The 17,045-nt window shown below is 33.9% G+C and overlaps 9 protein-coding genes across 9 annotated transcripts; 3 read left to right on the top strand and 6 right to left on the bottom strand.

Moving 5' to 3' along the window:
* Window positions 1-18: 18 nt before the first annotated feature.
* HAM1 (nucleoside triphosphate pyrophosphohydrolase HAM1) lies at window positions 19-594 on the top strand (the record flags this gene model as incomplete). Its single annotated transcript, XM_019181943.1, has 1 exon — window positions 19-594. The coding sequence occupies one exon, from the start codon at window positions 19-21 to the stop codon at window positions 592-594; it is 576 nt and encodes a 191-aa protein (XP_019037833.1).
* A 50-nt stretch (window positions 595-644) lies between these two features.
* On the bottom strand, window positions 645-1,254 carry FAP7 (nucleoside-triphosphatase; the record flags this gene model as incomplete). The annotated part of the gene is made up of 2 exons (XM_019182023.1): window positions 645-1,154; window positions 1,210-1,254. 2 exons carry the CDS (start codon window positions 1,252-1,254, stop codon window positions 645-647), a joined length of 555 nt encoding a protein of 184 aa, XP_019037832.1.
* A 604-nt stretch (window positions 1,255-1,858) lies between these two features.
* CDC36 (CCR4-NOT core subunit CDC36) lies at window positions 1,859-2,374 on the top strand (the record flags this gene model as incomplete). The annotated part of the gene is made up of 1 exon (XM_019185703.1): window positions 1,859-2,374. One exon carries the CDS (start codon window positions 1,859-1,861, stop codon window positions 2,372-2,374), a length of 516 nt encoding a protein of 171 aa, XP_019037831.1.
* Window positions 2,375-2,510: 136 nt separating this feature from the next.
* MSS51 (Mss51p) lies at window positions 2,511-3,770 on the bottom strand (the record flags this gene model as incomplete). The annotated part of the gene is made up of 1 exon (XM_019183494.1): window positions 2,511-3,770. One exon carries the CDS (start codon window positions 3,768-3,770, stop codon window positions 2,511-2,513), a length of 1,260 nt encoding a protein of 419 aa, XP_019037830.1.
* Window positions 3,771-4,304: 534 nt separating this feature from the next.
* On the top strand, window positions 4,305-4,694 carry QRI5 (mitochondrial 37S ribosomal protein mS38 QRI5; the record flags this gene model as incomplete). Its single annotated transcript, XM_019183493.1, has 1 exon — window positions 4,305-4,694. The coding sequence occupies one exon, from the start codon at window positions 4,305-4,307 to the stop codon at window positions 4,692-4,694; it is 390 nt and encodes a 129-aa protein (XP_019037829.1).
* A 56-nt stretch (window positions 4,695-4,750) lies between these two features.
* Window positions 4,751-6,018, bottom strand: HMX1 (Hmx1p). Its single transcript, XM_019186401.1, has one exon. The coding sequence runs from the start codon at window positions 5,678-5,680 to the stop codon at window positions 4,820-4,822; it is 861 nt and encodes a 286-aa protein (XP_019037828.1). The 5' UTR covers window positions 5,681-6,018; the 3' UTR covers window positions 4,751-4,819.
* A 317-nt stretch (window positions 6,019-6,335) lies between these two features.
* On the bottom strand, window positions 6,336-7,826 carry WICANDRAFT_79167 (uncharacterized protein; the record flags this gene model as incomplete). The annotated part of the gene is made up of 1 exon (XM_019184846.1): window positions 6,336-7,826. The coding sequence occupies one exon, from the start codon at window positions 7,824-7,826 to the stop codon at window positions 6,336-6,338; it is 1,491 nt and encodes a 496-aa protein (XP_019037827.1).
* Window positions 7,827-8,801: 975 nt separating this feature from the next.
* On the bottom strand, window positions 8,802-11,408 carry PRP6 (U4/U6-U5 snRNP complex subunit PRP6; the record flags this gene model as incomplete). The annotated part of the gene is made up of 1 exon (XM_019181939.1): window positions 8,802-11,408. One exon carries the CDS (start codon window positions 11,406-11,408, stop codon window positions 8,802-8,804), a length of 2,607 nt encoding a protein of 868 aa, XP_019037826.1.
* Window positions 11,409-11,683: 275 nt separating this feature from the next.
* Window positions 11,684-15,160, bottom strand: NEW1 (New1p; the record flags this gene model as incomplete). Its single annotated transcript, XM_019184845.1, has 1 exon — window positions 11,684-15,160. The coding sequence occupies one exon, from the start codon at window positions 15,158-15,160 to the stop codon at window positions 11,684-11,686; it is 3,477 nt and encodes a 1,158-aa protein (XP_019037825.1).
* Between the last annotated feature and the right edge of the window lie 1,885 nt (window positions 15,161-17,045).

Below are 17,045 nucleotides of genomic sequence, written 5' to 3'. Positions count from 1 at the left end.
AAGAGTGATTCATTCATCATGTCTAGTCCTGCTATCACATTCGTCACTGGTAATGCTAAGAAGCTAAAAGAATTTCAAGCCATCATTGGTGATGATTCAATCAGAAATCAAAGTGTTGATCTTGAAGAAGTTCAAGGTTCAATTAAAGATATTTCAACCAAAAAGGCAATTGCAGCTGCTGAAGTCATCAAAGGTCCTGTTTTAGTTGAAGACACATGTCTTGTTTTCAATGCATTGTCTAAACCTGAATTAGAATTACCGGGTCCATATATTAAATGGTTTGTGGAATCAGTTGGTGTTGAAAACTTACCAAGATTATTAGCTGGTTTTGAAGATAAATCTGCTCAAACTGTCTGTACTTTTGCGTTCACTGAAGGCCCAGGTAAAGAAGTCAAATTATTCCAAGGTATAACTGAAGGTAAAATTGTCGAACCACGTTATAATGGTGAAGAAGTTTTCGGCTTTGATCCAATTTTTGAACCAACTGGATTTTCTCAAACTTTTGGTGAAATGGATAAAAGTTTGAAAAACACAATCAGTCATAGATACAGAGCTCTAGAGAAAGTTAAAGAGTTTTTGAAAACTAGAGATTGAATAAGTCACATAATACACATAGAATTAATTTGAAACATCATACATCAATCTTATAATGCTAATTCATTTGAAGCACCATCAGGGTTGTTTACTTTCCATGTATCAATCCAAGATATCACACGTGCAACATTTGAGTCTATATCTTCAGTGGTGTTGGATTGTAATTCCACAATGATCTCTGGAGCATAAGCTTCTCTAGCTTCTTGTAATATAACTTCCATTATTTCACAATCCAAGTTTTCATCAATTTTACTTTGTGAGTAATCTCTTTTGCTCAATCTGTCATAAAGAATGCCATTTTCAGTTCTTAAAACAACAACTAAATCTATCAATCTTTCAGGGAATAAATCATTTGCGTGCCAATCAATCAAGATCCCACCTTTTTCTAACAATGGTTCTAATGCATCCAATAATTTATCTTCATCGACAATATGGCTATTTCTTTCTTTATCAAATCCATCGTAAGCATCATTCTCTTTAGCAAAATCTGTGATGTTAACATGTTTGAAACCTTTAATCTCTTGACTGATTAGTTCGGCATGGCTGGTTTTACCACATCCCTAGAGATTTATGTTAGTTTTCTGTGAAATTCATCAGATCTTAAACCCCACTCACTGGAGTACCAGTTAAAATAATATTTGGCAACGGTCTGTAACTCATTTTCTCAGTAGTTGATATTTAAAATTAACAATCTTTGAAGCACATCGCAAATTGAATTGAATTTGGTATAAAAATTGAAATCCGAGGACTTCACGATCACATGACTTATCTATCCTCGAATTTCCCGATTGGTGAATTTTGAAATGAAAATGAAAATTGGTTGGAAAGAGAGAATAGAGGTCAAATATCAAAAACACAACAAATTCAAAGCAACGTTGAGAATTTCGAAGAAGGAGAATATATAAAACAATGGGTTAGTTATTATTCCTGTGACTGTCCTGGATGTTTACTAACTGAATTCTTTTTTCTAGCGTCTTGGGATTCTGTTGATGAAAACCTAATAAAGAAACAATTGGGAAGTAAAGTGAATCAAGGCTTCAATTTGAATGAGTTCCCAGCTCTTGGATCTTCAGATGTTAATCTAAGACAAACACTTGAAACCAGCACATCGCTAGGTGGTACTCAAACAATTCCACCTCCAGGCTTACAACCTCAGTTGCAACATCATGTACAAAGCACACAAACACCAATAACGAACTCTAATAATATAATTAATGAACTGAAATTAAAACCAAAACCAAAGTCAGAGGAAGAACTGACAGATATGGATAGATATGGATTGAATGGATTATTGGGATTACTTAGAGCTGAAAATCCAGATCAAAATACTGTTGCTATTGGATCTGATTTAAACATATTGGGATTAGATATGAGTGAAAAATCAATAGATGTTAAATTATCCAAAACATTCCCATCTCCATGGATTGAAACTTCAAGAAGTGAAGTTGAACCTCAATTCACAGTTCCAGAATATTTTAAAGTGGACTCTTTATCAAAAGTTGAAGATAAGTTAACTTTATTTACAGATGAGACACTTTTTTATATTTTTTATACAAGAACAAAAGATGTCTTGCAAGAACTAAGTGCAAGAGAATTGATGAACAGAAATTGGAGATATCACAAAGAACTGCAAGTTTGGTTAACTAAGGACTCAAATACTGAACCAATTCAACAATCTCCTCAAAGTGAACGTGGATTATATATTTTCTTTGACCCTCATAATTGGGAAAAAGTTAGAAAAGAATTTATTTTGTATTATCAAGCAATAATGTCGACATGAAAGATTCAATAAAAGGAGAAGAAGATGTTAAAAATATTCAGTACATAATGTAGAATTGTTTTTCATTAAATAAACCTATTTCTCTTTTTCTTTTGTTGTATAATATATACAAGAGTTTTGATAAAACTTAAACAAATTATTTATAAATTGCATGATAACGTTTACCTCTAACAGCAAACAATTTTTGATTGAATCTGTAAACTTCATGAGGATTCAAATCATTTAATTCCCATTTTGTAGAAGCAAATTTATTATCTTCAATATTCATTAAAACATCTAAATCATCCTTGAAATTATCCATTAACCAATTCCAGTCAGTATTTGCATCGTTTTCGTGATAACCAGTAATGAAAATTGGACATTTTGAATCTAATAAACCTGGCATTGTCTTTTTCCATAAATCTTTAACATCTGGATAACCTAAACCTGGATGGAAAAGGAAAAAAGAATCTAAATAAGGATCATAAGGGAAGAAATCTTGAGCTTCATGGAAAACATGGAAATAATCAGTATGATAAACAAATTTTAAATTAACATCAACTTTTTTCACTATTGGTCTTGAACTTTGTAAATATTGATTTTTTTCACGATCAAAATAAGATTCTGGTCCAATAAAGTGTAACTCAAATTCAGTATCTGGGAACAAAAAATTCAATTGCTTCCAAACATGACCAGGTAATTGACCTTCAGCTCTTGCACCTATAATGAATAATCTTAAAGGACGATCTTTTAATGGTGAAGTTCTTAGATCTGGATATAAAGAATAACGCAAGGCAGCTAAGGATTTTAAACCTTCTAAAGTAACTGGACCTTTTGGAGTTAATCCATATGGAGAATATTGATGTAATAAAGTACCAATTGTTATAGGATATGAAAGCATTTTAGTGACAGCAGCCAATTGGAACTCGGTATCCATAGAATAGAAACTTCTCGTATAGAAATATAAATCCCAATTTGATAAATTAACTTGTGATTCATTTTCTTGAACACCTGGGAAATCAAATTCTGGGAATTGACGACCAGATCTTAAATCATGTTCATATATGTTTACTTTTTTCAATAATTCATATTTTTTTGTCTTGTGATATTCTTCATCTTGTTCCCATGCTTCTTTTGAATGATGAGTTGGGATTCCACTATATGGACAAGTAAAATTGATTTCCTTTTTGGTGACTGGACATTTAGCTAATGCTCTTATTGTGGCAGCACGATGTCTTAGATCTTGTGAAGGTGATGAGTCCCAAGGGTGGAATCTATTCTCAACGCTTGGTTCATCTGGAGAAGGAGGAGGATCCATTCCAAGAGCATTTCTCAACACTGATATTATCCCTCTTTTTGATTGATAGTTATAATTCACTAGTAAAGGCTTTGAGACCCTAGTCTTTGCGAGCAGCATTTTTGTTTCCTTTGTATTATCAGCTAATTGAAAATGATACAAGCAGCAATAACAGGCAGCAATAAGATCTCAACAATCTCTGATCAAAAACGTACCCCAAATCTTCTGGTTGTTGTTGTTCTGATTATTATACCGATTTCTCGTTTCTATGATTTTTTGGAAAATTTGCCTGTTCAAAGCCCAGCAGCGAAATGGCAGATTTGCGGGTAAAAATGCTTTTCGAAGTGGAATTTAAAGCAGCTTTGAGTGGATTAAAAAGGCAAAATAATTAGCTGGTCATGTTATATTAGCCTATGAGGATTTCTTTTATAACTCACCTTTTTTTAATACATTTTAATTTGAAATTGGGCTCAGTATCTTTGAAATCTTGACTTTGATTTCCTTTGATTACTAATTTTATGTGTACTGATTACATAAGTTTTCTTGAAAATTGGAAAAACTGAAAAAAAAACTTTGAACGTCCAATGAATATAAAGGTGAATTCATATTGAGGTCTTTGTTTGTTATTGCTGTGTGTCAGATATAGATCTTATCATGTTCAAGATAATACCTAGCAGGGCTGGTATGAGAACTGGGATTAGATTCCTCAGCTCAGGGTTCAGATCAATTGGTCAAACACCTTTACCAACATTCATGATTAAACAATCAACAACCACAACCACATTCAATCCAATATCGAAACCAAACAGTGTGCTGTCACAACTCCAAACTTCTGCATTATATCAAAATATAACAAAACAACGTGAAATTGTGGATTCAAAATTAGAAGAATCAGATATTAAAGATTTTGAGTCAAATGATTCCAAAACTCCTTCGATGCAATTAGATTCTGTTATGAGAAAAAGAAGATATAAAATCAAGAAGCATAAATTTAGAAAGAGAAGAAAAGCACAAAAGGCCTTGAGACGTAAATTAAAGAAATGATCATGTACATATTATCAATCACACAATACATATACATATTGGGGGAGAAGAGTAAAGTAGACAACTACACTGCAATATAACTTATCATAAGGTATCATTAAAAAATAAGAATATATATGTTGCTTTTAAAATATCAAATGGTTCAAGATACGACGAGTAAAATATAATAAAGCAATACTTGCCAGTATTAATCCAATATAGTACCCATAAACTGCAACTTTATATGATAATTTACCAGTAATTTTTTCTCTATTATGACGCTCAATACCTCTAATCATTTCGGCATTTCTTTTATAGATTTCTTTAGCTTCTTCAATAATATCCAATTTTTCTTGTTCTGTTAATGCATTTCTTGTAGCTAATTCATATTCTCTTTTATAGGATTGTCTTAAAACTTGGTCATCCTCAACGTCAAATTGGAAAAGATTTGTACCGTATAATGAAACTTGTTCAGTAGTTTGACCATCAACTTGTGGGAATAAACCAGTAGCTTTAGCTAAACTTGATCTCAACACTTTACCGCCAGCAAATAAAGCCAAATACATGACATGACAATAAGCTAATAAAACATGAGGTTTTTCTTGATGGACTTTATAAATATGATTAACAAAATCAATCTGTTCTTCTCTTATTGGGGCTTCAAATTTTTTTGGATCATTATCATAAAAATATAGTAAATCTCTTGTTAAAGGTTCTGTTCTTGAAATTTTTTCATCCCAAAATGAAGCTAATAAATCACCAGTTTTAGATCTTGGTTTTTGTTGTAATTCTTGATTTATAAGGATTTCAATGGTCTTGAAGACATGATAAAACCCTTGGATGCCCTGTCTATAGATTTTACCATCTCTTAATGCAACTGCGAATTTCAACGATACTGTTTTATCCACCACATCATGTTCTTTTCTGGTATTGATATTGATTCTGTTACCCAAGGCACCGATGTCGGTTGGTAGAGGTATTATTTCGTGTTGGTTTAGCTTGGACATTGTTATTAGCTGATTTGGATATAAACATCATCAAACTGAAAGGGAAAAGGATCCAAACTTGTCTTTATAACTCTTCTCCTTCAATTTGAGATTGACTTCTCCGATATGTCCCAATGGGATAATGCGGTAGGAACACACTTGTAATTTACTATACATATTTTAGTGTAAAAGATCTCAATAAATCTGATATTATAATAGATGTGGTGTTTCTCTATAATTTCATATAGTCTATTTAGCACTTTCTCTTACAATGTCATCTCATTATTTAGCAATATCCTCTTCTCAATTCCAAGTCGCGCTCAAAATATTTGTCATTTCGAGATTTGACACCTTTTGATCGTCAAAATTTACCACAGTCTTGAAAAATTAATCAACAAAAGGGAAATTTGGAATAGGAATTGGACGTGACTGTTTGAGAATATTAATGACTCAACAAATTCAATCACTGACTCAATTTGACATTCAACTCTGAGTTTTTGATGAATTACGCGTACACTACAGAGAAGAAAAACCATTCACCGAAATCTTACGCGTAATATTGTTGTCCGTTATCTACGAGCATCATCAATCATCAATTCATTAAATCTATTCTAATCTTTCAAACATTACAGATCATAAAGGGCCTTTATAATTCACGGCTGAAACTGCATCGGTCTTAAAAAGTCCAATCATTGTACTTGACTTGTTCATCTTGACACCACTGTTTAATCACCTTCAAACTATAAGCACAAATCTCCTTTAATGAAACACCAGTATTGATTGGTAATTGTATGGAATCACGAGTAGGATCAAGGAAAAAATCAACATCTTTAATCAGTCTATTTCTTTCAGGTTGATTTTCAAAAAATTCAAAAACTGATGGATATTTTCTTTGAATCTTGAAAACTGATAAATATCTTTCACTTTGTATAAATGATCTTTTAGATAATTCTTTATATCTGGAAAAGTTTTTAAAATGATTAACCAAGTTATCATCAATCTTTAATATATCTGCATCAGTTTTAGCCTTCCTTCTCTTAACATTGTTCAGTTGTATAAATTCATCCAATATTTTACAAACATGTTCATAAACAACAGCTTTAATCTGTAAACATAACCCAGCAACATCAACAATACCATTATCAGTACTCAGTTTCAAAGCATGATCAATCAATGATATAAGGCTTAACCATGTCTTATCATTATACAACTTCTTCAGTAACCTTCTCGATTGATCTTCATAATTAAAACCAACCAGATAAATAATGATAGAATCCAAGAAACAAGCTAATGAAAATTTTAAATTTTTAGTTCTTTGCTCATCTCCTCTATGTTTCTTTTCTTTTGCAATCAGTAAATATTCTTCATTCTTGGCCATTAAACTAGTATGATCTAATTTCGAATCTTTAGTTGAATCTTTATGACTAGCACTTGTTGGAGGTGATGGGTCTTTACTTGAAGTCTTAAATATACTAGCCTTTTTGACTTTTTGTTGATGATCATTATTGGACTTCTCTGTAACAACACTTGAGGACTTTTCAGGAACTCGTTTAATTCCCAATCCTATTGGCTTTGAAACCTTCTGTCTCTTGTTCTTATAATATGATGGAATATGTAACGTCAATAACAATGATTTTGAGTTGGTGGTTTCAGTGAGCTTGTACGAATGAACTCCAAAATGCTCAATCTTTTCAAATGATTTCCTCTTGACTGGGGGGTTGGGTATTTTTTCTTCAACTTTAATCTCATTAATTTCTTCACTACTTGCACTATCTTCATCCTCATCATCCTCTATACGTATCTTTCCACTTGGTCTTTGCGGTACTGGTTGTTTGATTGAAGAACCATTGGATTTCTTCTCATTGAAAATGTCTGGTAAAGTTGGTGATAACATTTTGGGTATTTCCAGTTTCAGCTCATCACCTCCATAAACGTTAGGTAAGGTTGGAGATAAAGGTGGTGGTAACGTTTTTGTATCATGGAAATTCTTAGTCAACACTTCTAAACTTTCCCATCCATTTTTATTACCATTATTCTTCTCAAGTACAACAGACGACCCATTATCATCATTCCCTTCTTGTTCTTTGACTTGTGTTTTTTGTTCTGACTTGACATTTCCGTTCCCATTGGCCCTTCTCGAAAGGTATTCAGTCAGATTCTGTGACATTGTACACTATTATCATCAGCTGTACTATGAAAAATGGCCGTTGCAAGCTAAAGTTGATCAATGTAAGGTACTTTAAAGTTCACAAAAAAATTGTTATTGTTTGATTTTGAAAAACTGTTGATAAGGGGACACACACATCGCGAACTTTTTTTTATAGCGTCTTCGCGAAAAAAGGTTGTCTCCCATTTTTTGAGGTTGTGTCCAAAATTACTGTATTCGGCCAAGGTAAAAATCGAGACAACCTCTCGGGCCACACGACTTTCGCCGAGTTTCGTCTGAGAAAAAAAATTACCTAATTAGGTAACCCTGAGATGGGAAGACAACCTCAAAATAGGGTACACAACCTACTAAAAGTTTCAACCACTGTATTTGGCTGATTGTACTGAATTTAGGTGTTGAAATTAGGGCATATATAATTGCGATACCAAATAAGGCATTGCAGGGTTATAATGGATGATTTTTAAAGGTTGGTTCCTTCTTTGTTCCATGTTTACTATTGTATCAAGTGTAATGGAGGTAGGTGACAAAGCTTTGGTCAGGTGTTCGCGAAGAGAGGTTGTACACAATCTGACGTTCCTAAATAGGAAATTCGTAGGGTTGTCCCTTGGTGACTTTTTTCGCGACTTTTTGGGATTCAGAGGTTGTCACAACCTTTCGCACCGAGAACGCTATTAGTACTTTTCATCATCATTCGGATGGTATACTTTAGCAAAACTCTATAATATATATATTGTATTATAAATCAATTCACTTCTGTAACTGTATTAGATTTGGTTTTATTTTATTTCGTTCATTATAACCCTCTTTTGGGCGATTTACTTCATAAGATCAATCTACGGATGTCTCCAATATCATTAAAATGTTCCCAGTAAACAGTCAATCATTTTCTTAGTTCGATCAATCAAAGCTAGACACTACATACAGAATAAATCATAAATTCATAAATTTGAAAACTGATTAAATGTAATTTTTTCACTATTTGATCAACTCTTGGGCTACTAGCTTGAGAATATCTGTAGGCTGTTTGTCCAGATTTTCGATTCTTTTGGAAACTATTGGCCAAACATCACCATGATGAGGTTCAACATCTGAAAATTTCTTTAAAAATGCATCAAACTCCTCTGTAGGTTCATTGTTCTTTATCAAAAAGTTATAATACCAACCCCAAGCATCTCCAAAATCTTCATTTGCTATGATGGCACGCTCGAACCATCTTTTTGCCTTATCAAGCTTACCATCAATCCAAAAATTATACCCAATGATTATCAACACCCTAACATCGTTATTTGTTGCATTCAATGCATCTTGATATAAAGTCTTTCTCAGTGACTTCTTTGTGTTGAAAGTTAAATTAAAACTCCATAAATATGATGAATGGGGAAACTCTTTTAGAGCTTTGGTCAATATCACTTTGATCTGATCAATATTCTTCAATTTCAATTCTAGTTGGAGTTTTTTAAACCACAATTTATCTGATTGTGGATTCTTCAATAATCCCAAATCAAGATCTGAACGTGCCTTGGTACCGTTATCCAATTTGAAGTCTATATCTGATAAATATATCCACAGCTCAACAGAATCTGGAACCGATTTCGTTCCTACTGATAATACATTTCTAGCTTTAACTAAATCACCAGACTCTTCTAAAATTTGAGCCTTTTGCATGTATAGTTTGAAACAACTTGGAAAATTCATTAAGCCATCTTCAATAAGCTCTAATGCTTCATTGGTTGCGTCTGATTGTCTTAAAAAGGTAACATATTTATACCAAATACGTTCATTAGTAACTCTTGCTCTAGCCTCTTTAAACAGCTCACGGACCTGATCATAATTTTGTTCGACACTTTCTAATTTAATCAAAGCCAGCCACATATCAGCATTTGAATCCAAAAACTTAAAAGCCCTTTGCAATATTTGTTTGGCACTGGGTATATCACCATTCTTCCAAACTTCTTTAGAATACATTAACCAAAACAATGGATTCTTCGGTAAAATCTCTATAATATTTTCAAAAATCTTGTAAAGTTCTGAAGCTTCAAAGTTTAGCTTGTATAACTCAATCAGTCTTCTCCATATAGCAGTCTTTTTTGGGAACTTGATAACAATGAAATTCAAAATCGATTTATAAACAAAGATTTGATCTTTATATTTATCAGCCTCTGAAACCAATGATGAATAATCTGGCTCAAGGTCTTGAGATAACAGCTCATTGACAATCAAATCTGTCAACAAAGAGAGTTGTTGGTTCTCAAATTCGATAGCATGTTTATACCATTCATCTTTTGTAAGGTTACACTCTTTGAATGTCTTTTTGATCATTTTTTCAATCTTATCACTTCCAGGATTATTAACAAGTTCCAGCTTGCAGGCAGTTAACCAAATGCTGACATTATTAGGGAGGGCTTTTCTTGCTTTATTCAAAGTGGATTTGGCAATTTCATATGGTTGTAAACTAATCAACTCTAGCCACAACTCTTCATCCTCTGGTGCTAGCTCAGTGGCTTTTTCAGCAATTCTGATCTGATCTTCAACATTTTCCTCAATCTTGATTGACTCTTTCCAAAGCTCTGGGCTTGTGGGTAGACTCTCCAATGCTTTCCTTAGTACCCTTTTCTTATTGAAAACCTCTTGCTCTAGTTCAGTTGCCTTAAGCCATAACTTTAACGACTTGTTATTTAGCTTGACACCTTCAGCTACTATGATTTTAGCATACTTCACGTCTGATCTGTTTAATCTAACATTTTCCAACCAAATCTCTTCATCAAATGGACAATTGGTACAACCTTGCTGGATCAATTTTTTTGCAGCTTCAAAGCTTTTGTTGAATTCTTCTAATCTTGCTCTGGCGATCCAACCTTCAGGTTTCTTTGGATCAGCTTTCGTGAATGAATTCAAAATTGTTTTGATCTTTTTAATTTCTTCATCATTGTTTTGGGACAAATTAGAAATTTCATTCAAATAAGTAGCAGAATCCACACCATCGTCTTCATTGAAATCGAAATTTGAATCAATCTTAGACCCGAGCAATTTCTGTCTTTCAGATGTTAAAGCACTTAAATCAACAGAGCTATCAATGTTGCCACTTGCGTTCAACCCTGATATCAATGAATCTGGAGCTGCATATGATCTTTTTTGTTCTTGTAGAAGCTTTCTGTGTCTTTTGTTTCTCTTGGTAAAATCACCTGCATCTGGCAAGTTGGCCCATTCATCTTCAGTAACGGCCTCCAATTTCTTCTTCAAGTCTGCAAATTGATTAGCAATTTTGGTCAAGTTGTTATCTTCAGCTTTATCTTCACCATCTGGTGACAATCTTCTCTTATTACGATTTTTCAGTCTATTGTCTATATCTTGATATATAGCATCTGCTTCTTCATCATCCTTATTAACTAATGAGTCTCCAAGCAGACCGCTTTCATCAACATCTTGGAAATTATCTTCATCATCAGAACCAATTTGTCGCTGTTGAGGAGGTAATCTGGCATTTCCAACGTCCGCCCTGGTAGTGAAACCAGTGGCACCTCTCCCAATACCAGCGATATAGCCAACAGGGGCCTCCTGGTCAAGAAATGCTTTTCTCTCCATTCAGTTTTTGACAAAATTCTACTTTGTTTTGGATGTTGATAAATTTGGCCCTTGAGTTCTATGCATTTTTTCACCGCCGGCCGAAATAAATTTTGTACTAGAGCGTGGCCCTGTTCAAGAAAGCCACATACAAACAAAATCTACAATTTACGTTTCTCTAATTAAAACCATATTTTATATTATAACAACTCTATAATTATTTTTGAATGAAAACAAATATACCCCAGAAATCAAAACCAGTTGAATGAAAAGAAATGGAAAAGCTTAAATCAGACTTATTCGTCGTCATCATCAGTATCAACTGGTTTTGGAGTACCTTTAGGACTACTCAACCATTCAATATGTCTCAAACGACGACGTTCTTCTCTTAGTTTCTTTTCGTTTCTTGTCATCTTCTTCTTTCTAGTACGAACCTTGATGTTAGCAGGAGAATCATCATCATTACTGGTTTGTGGAACACTTGGGGCTGGTGAGCCATCTTTAGAAACAGCACCTGAGCCACCATCTTCAAAACTAGTACCATCAACAGCAGCAAAACCTTTACGAACCATAGTACCGTTTTCAACAATCCATTGCTCTGGACATAAAGCACCAACGAATTCATTGTTATGTGAAATCATAACAACACCACCAGACCAATCTCTGATGGCAACAGCTAACCCACCTAAAGAGTCTCTATCCAAATAATTGGTAGGTTCATCAAGAACTAATAAGTGAGGGTTGTTCCACATGGCACCTGCAATAACAACTTTAACTAATTGACCACCAGATAAGGAACCCATTGGAGTATGATCAGCAATATCACCATCTAAACCAACATCTTCAAAATGTTTACGGATAACTGATGGAATCAACTGTCTATAACCTAAACCTTCTCTAGAAGCTTCATGATCATCGAATTTTTGAACTAATTTATCAAACCCGTTTTCAATTAATAATTCTTTTGACACCCAACTGTTATATTTAGGTAACCAGAATTTCCACTTAACTTCATATTGGAAAGATTTTTTCAATTTTTGTCTACCAACAATAGCTTCAAGTTGTCTTGGGCCTCTACCATCACCGACATCAATTTCTTTAGCCATTTGTTCTTTTTCTTCTTCGGAAATCTTTCTAGATTCTTTTAATAAAACTTCACGATCATCACCAAATCTATATCTCCATTGCAAATATTGGTTAGCAGTTTTTTCTTTATGCATTTCAACGTGTTGCAAAGCATGTTGAGCAATATAACCAATACGCAAATTTGGATGTTTTTCAACCTTACCTTCATTTGGAATTAATTCAGCAGTCAACAATTTGATCAAAGTAGATTTACCAGCACCATTTGGACCTAAAATAGCAACTCTTGAACTTAAAGATAAAGAACATGAAACATTACTTAATGATGGTTTGGCAGCACCTGGGTAAGCAAAAGTGACATTTGACATTCTAGCAACTGATCTAGTGTTTGACTTGACACCGGTCAAAATACCTGGTGGTGGGAAAGCCATTTTAACATTAGAATCAGTCAAAGTATAGTATGACTTACCCTCTGGTTTGACTTTAACAAATTCTGATAAATTACCTTTGTAATAAGCTAATTTTTTATTTTCATAATGAATGATATCAGTACAAACGGTATCCAAGAAACCAGAATCATGTGAAACAATTAAAGAGGTAATTTCATCATGTGAAACAAGGTAATCTTGTAACCATTTAACGTTACCAACATCCAAATGATTGGTAGGTTCATCCAATAGTAAAACATCAGCTTTCATTAACATGGCTCTGGCCAATTCTAACTTCATCTTCCAACCACCTGACAATGAACCAACATGTTGTTCTCTTCTTTCTTGATCAAATCCAACCTCTTCCAAGGCTTTAGCAATTTCTTCTTTAGAAACTTGAGCCAATTCAGGATCAGATCCAATGAAGCTAACTAAATCCATATCAGCTTCTGAACCTTGCAATTTATGTTCAACAAAACAAGTTCTTAATTCTGATTTGTCTGGGAAACCTTCCAATTGTCCATTGGCAATTGCTCTCATCAATGTAGATTTACCAGCACCATTACGACCACATAAACCATATCTATGACCTTTTAATAATCTCAAGTTGGTCTTATTCAACAACATACGACCACCATAGGCCAAAGAGAAATCAGAGTTAACAATTTCAATACCATCATCTTCATTTGATGCAACAGCATCAGGGGTGAATAAAGCTCTTAATTTGGTGACAGTTTCTTCTGCGATCTTTGAAATTTCAGATTCATCTTCAATATATTGTGGTAATGCTAAGTTCAAATATTCTTTTAATCTATTCCAGTCATTCACATTAGCATCTGCAACTAAAATGGAGATCAAATATTCATAGACAGTTTCATCATTGTTGACAAGATCTGCACTCAAATAGTTTTTACCCTCTTCATGTGGCAATCTACCACTAAATTTACCATCATCAATGGAATCATCTTTCAAAACTTTCAATGCCTTTTCAGCTAATTCTCTAACTTCTGGTAAAGCTGCAGTATCGACAACTTTTTGAACACCTGGCATTAATTGTGGAATGAAACTTTCAATTTCAAACTTATTGTTAACCAATCTAGTTAAATTTTCCACGACAATAACAGTTTGACGCAATTGTTCTTGTGATGATGAGGACAAATTCAATGATCTAACCAAAATTGGAACTAATAATGATAAAGCAGGTTCAGTAACTTCAGCAACAAAAGTAACAGAGGATAAAGATTTAATACAATCTGGAACCTTGTTTGGGTCTGCTAATGTTGAGATAATCATGTCATAACGAGGTTGTAAATCTAAGTTATCCAAGACCTTGACAAAAGTTGACATGGTTTTTAGACCAACTTTAGCTAGTTCCGGTTTGAAATCAACACTGACATCAGTTAGCACTGGAACGGCTTCTTTGAATTTTAATTCAATTAAATCACCTGGAGAATCTTCAACAATCTTGTCAACCAACTTCAAAGCACCAACTTTTGATTGCCATTTAGCTGAGGATTTCAAGTATTTCAAAATTTCAACCAAAACAATAGAAGCTAAAGCTTCGATTGGGTATGATCCATATATGGAATCAATAGCGGCTTGAGATGCTCTTTTAACATTGTTTTCTTTATCAGCTAAACCATCTAATGCAATTGATAAAAATGTCAAAAAGTAGGCTTCTTTTGGTGTTTGACCAGAAAACTTTCTAACAATGGATGATATCATAACAAACCCACCTTCTCTGACTAAAGCAGGGTTTTTTGGCTTTATCAGCTTTGAGATAATTTCTTCAATTTTCCATTCTTCCAAAGAGGAAATACCATTTTCATTGATTGAGTCAACAATAGAGTTGATTTCGGTTTTAACATCACTAATTGTTTTAGCTTCTTTCAATGCTTGTAGATTATTTGTGATAGGAGAAATTTCTAATTTGTCTAATGTTTGGTTTAAAGATGTCAATGAAGTTGTTGATTGTGATGGTGAGTTCAAATTACTGTTCAATGGAGTTGATGAGATTGAGCTTGGAGTGCTATCATATTGACCCTGTTGCTGGAAATTTTGACGAGGAGCTCTGTTTAAACCAGCTGATTGTTGCTGGATATATTGATCATAACCCATTGGTTTTCTTTGGAACCCTTGGTAAGAAGAACCACCTCTACTTCTATCGTTGGAATACTGATTACCACCATATTGTTGCTGTGGGTCAGCACCAGATCCAGGAACAAAAGAGCCTGCGCTATAAGGATTAAACTTTGGAGGCATCTTAGATTATTTAATCTTGTACAACAGCTCTATGTATCTAGTTTAATTATCAAAAGGTGTTCTTAAGTCAGTATATAAATTTTTTTTTTTAGAGTTGAGAAAAGAAATCAGAAAAAAAAAAAAAAAGGCAGTTCCGGTCCAGGTCACGTTTCCAGCTGATTCGGGAAATTCCGGGATTTCGTAAACCAGGTACAATTGATCAATTAACACGGATGTAATCCTTTAATTAAATACAGAAAAAGAGCTAAATATAGATTTATCACACTCTTAATTTGAACAGGAATTGAAAATTTAGCGAAAATTCCCTTATTTAAAAGCTGTTTTAGTTTTTACAACTTTTAATTAGATATTTGAGTTTAAATTAAAATGTTTTACATGGCCAAAATCTGAAATTTGTCAAAAATACTAAGAGACGTCGCACTCTTAGCCCACCCACCACAGACCTGGCCAAGATAGAGCAAGAGGCAGCCAGATACCTGAAGCTCAAACGTTCCCCAATCCACTACTATGATGATGTCAGTTAGTTAGCCAACCCATATGTTGATTGATCAACAATTCTTTTTTCAATTCCTATGCCATTTTTTACTTCCATTTCCAGGTTCATCCGGCATTCATGCTCAGCTCCTTTACGCTAGTGGTTCAGTCACCTTAGAATCAACTAATTAACAAACCATTCGGACTTCATCAAGAACAGTATTAGGAATATCTTGGTGATTTCCACAAATTTTACAATTGCTCCAATTATAACAATGGCCAGCTTTTTTAGTTCATTCTTACTTGTTTTTATTCTGATTTATCCCTTTTATTATAAATCAGTCATAGACTGAGTCCCCAGTGATTCACATATAACGGGCTGATTCATTTTTTTTGAAAAATTCAGGTTTTTTTTGGCTGGGAGTGATTACATAATAAATTCACCGGAATTTTTTTGCTGGGAAAATTTTTGTCTCGCTGGGACATTGAGCCAATCTAGAATGACGTCAATGTCTCCAAAGCGAAAAGACAAGAAGACAATCCAGTCACGGGATCAGTCACGAGACAAGTCACGAGGACGGGCACGTGAGAGCTTAATCGTTTAGAGTTTAGGTCCTAAAATCTAGAATGACGTATTTAAAACGGTTTCAATTTTACGAGAATGTTATTTTTAGATTGATCTAATCTGTATTGTTGGAATCTAGAATTTAGATCCAACTCAAGCTATATAAATATATACTCTATTTATTGGTATAAGCTGTTGTAGAGGGTAACCTTTTGAAAATTGGAAAAAACCAGGAATTGATAGACTTCAAAAACGCGTTTTAAACAAACCTTGCAATTACCACCCACGAGAGCCAAAAACCAACCCAAGCAAAGACATCAGATACTTACCAGCTATAATGTTGTTGAAACTAAGCTAATAATGTTAGTAAACTGGAAAAGAAATGATATCAATCACAACAGAATGTCGTTCTTGAAAGCAAAAAAAAACATACCTAAAAAATCAAGATGAACAACTCAAAAGCTTTGAAACGCAGCCTGTAACCAATGAACCTAAGACCAAATGCAAAACTGTTGACTAGCATCAACCCACAATCAACCCCTACCATCTGTTCCATCATCATTGGCAACTCAATACCCTCTGAACCAAGGAACCCACTCACCATCAAAACATTCCTATTGATATAGTTACTACTTGGCTTATGATCCAACCTCCAGCAGCACTCCTCTAAATCATTCACCCTCATAACCAACAGTATTCCATTCATCACCACCAGAATAACTGCCAACAAGCTCTATGAGTCACCATACCAGCCTCCATTATCAATAGCACACCTGTTATGGTTAGTATTATCTATTCTTATGAATAAGACCACATAGTTATGGAATACTTAGTACAGTTAAAAAA

The sequence above is a fragment of the Wickerhamomyces anomalus genome (assembly GCF_001661255.1).
Source record: "Wickerhamomyces anomalus NRRL Y-366-8 unplaced genomic scaffold WICANscaffold_4, whole genome shotgun sequence".
NCBI classification, from domain to species: Eukaryota; Fungi; Ascomycota; class Saccharomycetes; order Phaffomycetales; family Wickerhamomycetaceae; genus Hansenula; species Hansenula anomala.
Note: the sequence above shows the minus strand (reverse complement) of the source record. Positions and strands in the feature narration are given on the sequence as shown.

Coding starts and splice junctions, on each gene's coding strand:
- HMX1 (XM_019186401.1), bottom strand. CDS start 5,680: ATGTCCAAGCTAAACCAACACGAAATAATACCTCTACCAACCGACATC.